Raw genomic sequence first — 9,544 nt, 5'->3', positions numbered from 1 at the left:
GAGTAAGAGGGAGGATGAAGATATGGAGTGAATGAAGAGGAAGAGGAGTGCTTGTATTTATAGGTTAAATCCTGCCGACAAACCGAGGAAATTCCGACGGAATTCCGACGCCAACGGCTAGTTCTTCGGAATTGCCTTGGAATTTTGTAAAATTCCCAAACGGCTCTCCAACGGCTATAATATTTCCTCGGAATTCATCGGTTTTTTCCGAGGAAACCAAATTTTGTGTTTCCTCGGAATTTCCTCGGAAATTCCTCGGGATATTCCGAGGATTTCATTTTCCGTCGGAATGTCCGTCGGAACGTTATAGTAACGTGGTTGGGGAATATGACAAGACGAGATACATCTGGGAACGTTATGATCAAACAAAAGGAACTGGAGAATGTGGACGTAACTTCACTGGATGGTCTGCACTTATCCTCTTGATCATGACCGAGGACTACCCTCGTCTTTAAAAGCGGTCTTGGCTATCAAACCCGGCTCACGTTTCCGAAATCAAATAAGGCATATGTCCTACTTTTTCTACTAGAGTTTCTATTACCTGATTTAAGAAACTCTTTAATATTTCCATTTCTATATTTTCTTATTTCCAGTGTGTTTTTTTTCTTTTACAAATAAGAATGAGAGCTCGTTTGTGAGACTCATCCTAAAACGAGTGAGTTGAGTTTAAGGGTGAGAAACTTAGTTCTCTTGTGTGTGTTCTGTTTCTGTTCCTGTTATTTTTCTTCAATAAAGAGAGACCTAGGTTTTACTTCTTGTGTTTCTGCTCTTGTCATGAATTACAAACTTATAGCTTCACGTAGTAAATTTCAGCCAGGTCTATGCTAGCAAACGGTGATATCAAAAATTTTATAGATTCAAATCTCCTTGGTCATTATGACACAAGTTCCATCTGAAAAGCTCTTGAATTAGCAATAGGTGTTAATTTCCTGGGTTGTTCATCATCTTCATCTTGTGCTATCGAATTCATTATTGAAGTCTTTAAATTGTGTTCGCTTGGCCGTTCCTTTAGCTACACGGAACTTCATGGTTCATGTTACTACTAGAGTTTTATGATTGCTAACTGAGACAAATCAGTGTTATTACATATCTTAGTTTTGATCTTGGTATAACTGAACAATCTTAAGCAATATTTTGGAGAATTCTCACCGCAAAATAAGCACAAGGCCTTGCTTTCTTTGATGTTGCAGAATAAACACAACATTTTTAGTTAAAGAGAAGATGAAACTATCACATCATTTGAAACATTTTCTTTTTGAGTTTATATATTCTAGAAAGGCAATGTTACTAAAGGTCACACATTACAAAGGGCACACAAAGTCCAACGAAACTAGAAGCATGCTTAGAGGATTATCTGCGAATCCAATGCATTTAAAAGCGCAGATTATCTTAATGATCAGAGTCCAGTTCTAAGTCCAAAACGTCCAAAATGTCGTAGTCATTGTAATACTCATCTTCTGATAAACCAGCATCAGAGAAGCCATAAGGGTAGTCCGTAGTCATCTTCTGCTAAATTCATGTCGCTTGAATTAAATGGGTGTACGTCTCACAAATTTGATCCTCTCGTAACACCGTTATTGCCTAGAGGATGAGCACCGTCTTCTTGTTTACGAGTTCATGCCCCGTGGTAGCCTAATCATCTTTTCAGGAGTATGCCTTCTTTATTCTTTCTCTTATCCCATGCCTAAAGCTTATTTGTGATGTTTAGGATATTTTTTGGTTGCAGGAGGGTTATATTTCCAACCGTTCTTGGAAACTGAGGTTAAAAGTTGCTCTTGGTGCTGAAAGGGACTTGCGTTTCTTCACAGTTCAGAGACAAGAGTGATATACAGAGACTTCAAGACTTCTAACATCCTTCTTGATTCGGTATTTTACATTTTTCACTCATCTTTGATTGTGAAAGTGTCAAGCTTTATGATATAAAATATAAAACCGTATATCGGCTGGTTGCAGGAGTATAACGAAAAGCTTTCTGATTTTGGTTTGGCCAAGGATGGGCCAATGGGAGATGAAAGTCACGTCTCTAGACGTGTCATGGGTACTCATGGATATGCAGCTCATGAGTACCTTGCAACCGGTAAGTCTCAAGTTCTTTCTTTTCTGGTCAAATCTTTGTTTCTCTGGTTGGCTTTGTCTTAAAAAATAGGTTTAGACCTAGGCGGAAAATTAGATCTAAACAAAATGATTTTTCTAGACATTTTATTTGAAAAATCGGTCTAGATTTTTAAAAAAATCAGTCTAGATTTAAAAAAAAAATCGGTTTAGACGTCCGCCTAAACAATAATTTCTATAAAGCTTCTAACCACTGTCTAGCGATTTCGTGAACATAGCTTATGATTAACCACTTTTGCATTTTTTTCTTAGGTCATCTAACAACAAAGAGTGATGTCTCTAGCTTCAGGGTTGTACTTCTGGAGCTGTTGTCTGGTCGCAGAGCCATGGACAGAAACAGACCATCGGGAGAGAGGAACCTTGTGGAGTGGGCTAAACCGTACCTTGCAAACAAAAGAAAGATATTGAGGTTGTGGATAATCGTCTTCAAGATCAGTACTCTATGGAAGAAGCATGTAAAGTGGCTACTCTGTCTCTGAGGTGTCTAACAACAGAGATTAAGCTTAGACCAAACATGAAAGAAATGGTTTCGCAGCTTGAACATATTCAGTCTCTAAATGCTTCTAGAGGAGGGAATGTGGATAGGACGGAGAGAAGAGTGCGTAGGAGAAGTGACACTGTTGTTACCAAAAAACCTGATGCTGGTTTTGTTCGACAGACTGCTGTGGGCTGCACAGTTGTTGCTTATCCTCTCCCGTCTACCTCACCGCTGTATGTCTGAAGAGTAGTAACACGTCTATGTTCTTGATAAAGCTTTTGTAGGACATGAAGTTCTGATATCATGTCATATGTATGTGATTCGGATGTACAATTGTCATTGTTAATGCAAGTTCGAATGTTCTATGCAGTCCATGTATGCTTACAGGACGAGAAACAATTAATTTTGATCTTTGTAACGTGAGGTCTTATTGACACAAAGGATAAGTTAGCTCTCATGTCTGCTTATTGATAATTGTGTTTCTTTCAGTTACATGTAGAAAATTAGAATCAGTTAACATTTACAGAAAACTAGGTTGGACGATATGAATGAAACTAGGGCTGGGCAAATAAACCGAACCCGAAAATCAGAACCGAACCCGATCTAATAAAAATGAATCCGAACCGATCCGAACCCGACATAAATACCGAATGGATCCTGTTTTTTGGTATTTTGGGTTATGGGTATTATCCGAACTGAACCCGAACCTAAATGTTTATCCGATAGAACCCGAAACATTTAAAATCACAAAAAAGAACTTCTACCAAATATGATCTTAATTCTTAATATGTATCCAAAATACTTTAAGATATTATTGAACTTCTAAAATAATTATCTGTTACACGAAGGTTGATGGTGGAATGTGGCGGTTGAAGCCTGAAGCTTTTAGATTTTGGTTTTGTTTTCATTGAATAATGTTTCTCATTTCATGAGAACTTAGTTTTTGTTTTATGATTTCATTTATCTGATTTTTTTTTCTATCACTAACTATGTTTATCTTTCGTTTGATTTTTAATGATCACGTTTGATGTTTTTTCTTATTTTTGAATCGATTTTAGTTATGTTTTGGCTATTAAAATATGTACAAAACATGTATTTTAAATCCGAAGAACCGATTTTATTTATGTTTTAGTTACAAAATAGGTACAAATCAGATATTTTTAAACCGAAGAACCGATTGGGACCCGAACCCGAAAGTACAATGGGTTATACCGGTTTTTTGAAGATTTACTAACCCCGACCCAAACCCGATAGAACCCGAACCGGTCCCGAACCGAACTTTTATATAACCCGAATGAGGTTGATTTTGATAAACCCGAAAAACCAAAACTCGAATGGATAAAACCGAAATCCGATTGGTACCCCGAATGCCCATGCCTAAATGAACCACATGCTGGAAGCTCAGAAAGAAAAATGTTGTGACACGACAAGCAATCAAAAACGAATGCAGTGAGCTATCTATAAACTCGTCCTATCGTGTGTGTTGGACCTTTAAATAAAAGACGTTGTGTTGGATTATGTTTGGCCTAAGGTGAATTAAGTGCGTCGTTGGGCCTAAATTTTTCTGTAGCTCGACAGCTTAAAACTATTAATTCAAAAAGTGATGGGATAGCTCATACCAAGTGTGTACATATTAAGGCATAGTGGAAATCGGCTAATTCTCACGTCAACAGAGTCCAGCGGTCCCGATCAGTACATAAACACACTGTGTATATACATACAGTTAATTTAAATTTCATACACGAATTAACAGACTAAACAACCAAACAAAACAAAAAAAAAATCAAATATATTTTTGATTAGAAGTAATATTTATGTGTTTATGTACTGATCAGGACCGCTGGACTCTGTTGAGATATGAATTAGCCGATTTCCTCCGAGGCATAATATGTGTTTGAATATTGATATCTTTAATACCAAAAATAATTTCGCTTTTGTAATCCATAAACTAGTTCTGTACAGATTATATACAAACACTTTTCAAAGTATTCAGATTTTTATTATACTTCTGAAAATTTCGAAAACCCTATATATGAAAATATTCAAAACTTGATAAACCTTTTGAAAACTTGTAAAATTTTCCAAAAGCTTTCAGAATTTTTCTGAAACTTCTCTAATTTTCATTTATGAGCAGTATTTTATCATCCAAAATACTTGCTGCTTTTATAAATTTATGTAGTTAATTAGTAGAATTCGTCATCTATGCAAACGCAGCAGAGTAGTTTAGATAATCAAGTTAGTATACTATAATTATATATTATCTAAGAAAATATCTAACTAACTAAATAGCTTTTTTTTTTTTGTAAATTTGACATTTAAAACGGATAATGTATGTAAACCGCAATTTGAAATTTGATAAAATTCAATGATTTTCTCTGCATATACATATCAACCATACGAATCAAAGAATTTGTTATAGACTGGTCCTCTTGTTCGGGGCAACAACATTGGTCGACCATTTCCGAGAGATTACTCGTTCCTTCTTCTATACTATTAATATTTCCCTCCATTTGCATTAGAAATATTATGTATAGTTCTTTGGCCGGTGACATTTTCAAAAGTTGACATTCCCAGCTTTCGCTTTCGGTTATCATAAGAGGTTTTGTAACTTGCAAGTATATGTATTTTGGTTTGAGGTATAATGTTTCAAAATAATTGTAGTTGCTAAGTTTGTTGTTTTGAAAACTGAGAGGCAGTCGAGAATGGGGGCAACTCTAAACGGGCTTCTGTTTTATGTGTGTGCGACTTTCTCCATAATTCATCTTGCTCACTCTCAGAATCAACAAGGTATTGATTGGTACCATATTTTATCCCTTCTGTATTATTTTTTTGTTCTGATAAATATGTTATTGGACAGTTACAAAGCCTTTAATAATTGTGAGATTTTTAGATAGAACGTTATAAACAACACTATATATCTCTTCCCGTTCTTACCAGGATTCATCAGCTTAGATTGTGGATTACCTTCTAATGAGTCTCCTTACAACGAACCCTTTACCAATCTGACATACATATCTGATGCCAGTTTCGTCCACAGCGGAAAAACTGGTACCATCCACAAAGACTTGAAGACACACTTTATGAAGCCATATACTGGTTTGAGATACTTTCCAGATGGAATACGAAACTGTTATAATCTGAGCGTGATGCAAGACACAAAGTATCTGATCAGGACTGTGTTCGTATATGGGAACTACGACGGTCTCAATGCTTCTCCAAGATTCGACCTCTATCTCGGTCCTAATATTTGGACAACCGTAGATGCGAAATTATCGGGTCCAGGTATGGCTCAGGAGATCATTCACATTACAAGATCCAATATTTTGGAAATATGTCTTGTTAAGACAGGGACAAGTACACCACTAATATCAGCCCTGGAATTAAGACCGTTGCCATATGATACTTATATTACTCGAACTGGTTCCTTGAAGTATGTGGACCGAATCTATTTCAGCAATTCGGACAAAGGTGTACGGTATGTCAACTTAGCCTAAATAGTTTTTTTCCATCACAAGTATGTCATTTTTGCTCATTGCTCCTAAAGTATTTATACGCTTGACTGTGACAGTTACCCTGAAGATGTATATGATCGTGCTTGGTCTCCGTTCTTGCCAGTAGAATGGACGCAGATAAACACAACCCTCAACGTTGTTGATTCTCATAAAGACTATAACCCGCCACAAGATGTCATTAAGACTGCTGCCGTACCCGCTAATGCCAGTGAATCAATGACCTTTTCTTGGACTTTGGACACTTCTGACGACGAGACTTATGCCTACCTCTATATGGCTGACATCCAAAAAGTGAGAAATAATGATACCAGGGAATTTGACATTATCGCGAATGGTAAAGTTGAATTCAATCCTTATAGTCCTATGAAGTTCGAAGTAGAGGTTTTGTTTAACAGAGTGCCTCTGAAGTGCGAGGGAGGGTTGTGTCGTGTGCAACTCTCAAGAACTCGAAAGTCGACTCTTCCACCCTTGATGAATGCTTTAGAGATTTTCCAAGTTATTGAGTTTCCACAATCAGAGACGAATCAAGATGATGGTATGTAGCTTTTGTCAATAGAGGACATATTAATAGGTTGTTACACATGTTAATTCTCTTTGTTCTTTTTGTTGATATTCCAGTGATTGCTATGAAGAATATCCGTGATAATTATGGATTGAATAAAATCAGCTGGCAGGGTGATCCATGTGTTCCTAAACAATTCTTGTGGTCTGGTTTACGCTGCAATGTTATAGATGTGTCCACACCACCAAGAATCATAGCATTGTAAGAACAATTAAACCTCATTCTTATTATCAAAACTTAATTAAGCAATTCAAAATTTCTTATGTGACATGCATGTCTCGGATCCATGTGAACAGAGATTTGTCTTCAAGTGGATTAAGTGGAGATATACCACTTTTCATACAGAATCTTACTCAACTTCAAGAATTGTACGTATCTCCTTGATTACATATAGAGGAAAACATATTCGGAAAATAGGTTTACAATTTATTTATATTGATAACGAAAGAGTCATAGGCTGTTTGCCCATAGTCTTTCTGAACCAGACACCAAAACTGGCTATACCCTTACGAGGAAACCAGATACCTAACATTTTATCTTAACAATTTTCAGGGACCTGTCGAGAAACAACTTGACTGGAGAAGTGCCTGAATTTCTAGCCAAGATGAAATCATTGGTGGTCATGTAAGTTTTCTGAAGAGCAAAATAAATTTTGGTCATAACAATTTATAATGGTCTCCTTATATCCATAGAAACTTAAGTGGAAATAAGCTTAGAGGCCGCATTCCACAAGCCCTGCTTGATAGAGAAAAAGAAGGACTAAAGCTATCGTAAGGTTTCCCCTTTGAGATGATCTTCTTTTTATTATGTACTATCCACTCTGTTTTAGTATTTATTTGATGTCTTCAACAATGTTTTTGTTCCTTAGTCTTGATGGATATCTAAGGACATGTAAATCATGCAAAAAAAAATTCCCCGTGGCGGCGGTTGTTGGTGCATCTCTTTCTTCTGTGGCCATTATCATTACTGTGGTGGTTCTAATCTTCATCTTCAAAAGGAAAAAGCCATCAATCTCTAAAGGTAGTTAGAAAATATATGATCCATTGTGAAAGTATATGAAAACTCGTGGATCCTTCAATTTTGATTTTATTTTGGCAGTTAAACGTTCATCACTAGAATTAAAAAACAGAAGATTTACATATTCAGAGGTCAAAGATATGACTAATAACTTTCAAGTTGTTCTTGGCAAAGGAGGCTTCGGTGTTGTTTGTCAGGGTTTTCTAAATAATCAACAAGTAGCCGTCAAAGTTCTCTCTCAATCATCAACTCAAGGCTATAAGGAATTCAAAACAGAAGTACTTAATTACACTAAACCCTTCCCTAATTTTTCAGGAAATCATGACTTCATGAATCATATACCCTTTTATATTCTTGATTTTTAGGTTGAACTACTTCTAAGAGTTCACCATGTAAATTTAGTTAACCTCATCGGATATTGTGATGAAGGGAATGACTTAGCTCTCATCTACGAGTTCATGGAAAATGGGAACTTAAAGGAACATCTCTCAGGTAAACCGTTTGATTATTTGGGAAGCAAACTGAGCTACCTCTTCTAAATTAAAGGGGGTTTAAAATTATATGGTGAATTTTGGCAGGAGAACGTGATGGTTCTGTCTTAAACTGGCCGAGTAGACTGAAAATAGCTATTGAGTCTGCTCTAGGTTTGTTAATTTTTGTTAGTTCCAATTGTTATATTTTTGTGTATTCATATTCCTTTTCAACTCTTTTTAAATGATAAGTAGCTAAAATATGGGGTTTTCATTGTACTAGGAATTGAATATTTGCATATTGGATGTAAGCCGCCAATGGTTCATAGAGATGTGAAAAGTACCAATATATTGTTAGGACAACATTTTGAAGCCAAACTCGCCGATTTTGGACTTTCGAGATCTTTCCTTGTGGGAAGTAAAACTCATGTATCAACAACAAATGTTGCTGGAACTATTGGATATCTTGATCCCGAGTAAGTTCTAGTTCTTATTGTAATTTAAATGATGTTTTATTTTTTTGCCTGTTATCTAACATCTTTGAGTATATTTTGCAGATACTATCAAAAGCATTGGTTAACGGAGAAGAGTGATGTTTACAGCTTTGGAATCGTGTTACTGGAGATTATCACTGGCCAACCAGTGATTGACCAATCACGTGAAAATTCTTACATAGTAGAATGGGCAAAGTCTATGCTCGCAAATGGTGATATTGAAAGTATTATGGATCCGAAACTCCACCGAGAGTATGACACAGGTTCATCTTGGAAAGCTCTTGAATTAGCAATGGCATGCATTAACCCTTCTTCCGCAGAGAGACCAAACATGACACGGGTTGCTCATGAGCTAAATGAGTGTTTGGAAGTATATGAGAACCTAAGTAAAAGAAGGAGCCAAGATGCAAATTCATCCAAGTCCACGGGACATAGCATAAGCTTCGTCAGTGACACTCCTTCAGCTCGTTAATCTTTTCATCTTGATGTTTTTTTCTCTCCACAGGTTGCATTTAAGTGTGTAATGTGAATATGTTAAAAAAGCTTCATATTGTGCTATCGAATCCACTGATTTAATCTTTAAATGGTGTTTGCTTGGACGTTCCTTCAGCTACACATAACTTTTTGTGCTGTTCCTCTCATTAGCTTTCGCAGATATTCTTTGAGTCAGCACGGATCAAAGCGTTGATTCATGTGTCTACTAGAGTTTTATGATTGTCAACTGAGACAAATCGGTTTTATTTCATACCTTAGTTTTAATCTTGGTAAAACTGAACAATCTTAAGCAATATTTTGTAGAATTCTCACCGATAAATAAGCACAAGGCTTTGCTTTCTTTGATGATGCAGAATAAACTCAACATCTTTAGTCAAGGGAAGATGAAACTATCACATCATTTG

General features: G+C 36.3%; 1 protein-coding gene and 2 pseudogenes across 2 annotated transcripts; all 3 read left to right on the top strand.

Moving 5' to 3' along the window:
- LOC106344266 overlaps nucleotides 1-686 on the top strand; it is a 13,860-nt pseudogene extending 13,174 nt beyond the window's left edge.
- An 895-nt stretch (nucleotides 687-1,581) lies between these two features.
- Nucleotides 1,582-2,833, top strand: LOC106294348 (annotated as a pseudogene).
- Nucleotides 2,834-5,264: 2,431 nt separating this feature from the next.
- LOC106292940 (leucine-rich repeat receptor-like serine/threonine-protein kinase At2g14510) lies at nucleotides 5,265-9,197 on the top strand. 2 transcript variants are annotated; one of them, XM_013728607.1, is made up of 13 exons: nucleotides 5,265-5,377; nucleotides 5,528-6,065; nucleotides 6,159-6,637; nucleotides 6,721-6,865; nucleotides 6,961-7,032; nucleotides 7,217-7,288; nucleotides 7,357-7,434; nucleotides 7,533-7,684; nucleotides 7,763-7,959; nucleotides 8,047-8,173; nucleotides 8,260-8,325; nucleotides 8,435-8,627; nucleotides 8,709-9,197. In XM_013728607.1, exons 1-13 carry the CDS (start codon nucleotides 5,293-5,295, stop codon nucleotides 9,115-9,117), a joined length of 2,613 nt encoding a protein of 870 aa, XP_013584061.1. In that variant the 5' UTR covers nucleotides 5,265-5,292; the 3' UTR covers nucleotides 9,118-9,197. The 2 variants fall into 2 exon arrangements, with proteins under 2 accessions (XP_013584061.1, XP_013584063.1); XM_013728609.1 differs by lacking the exon at nucleotides 6,961-7,032.
- Nucleotides 9,198-9,544: the final 347 nt, after the last annotated feature.

Source organism: Brassica oleracea, chromosome C5 (assembly GCF_000695525.1).
Source record: "Brassica oleracea var. oleracea cultivar TO1000 chromosome C5, BOL, whole genome shotgun sequence".
Lineage (NCBI taxonomy): Eukaryota > Viridiplantae > Streptophyta > Magnoliopsida > Brassicales > Brassicaceae > Brassica > Brassica oleracea.
This window is presented reverse-complemented; position numbering and strand designations above follow the sequence as displayed.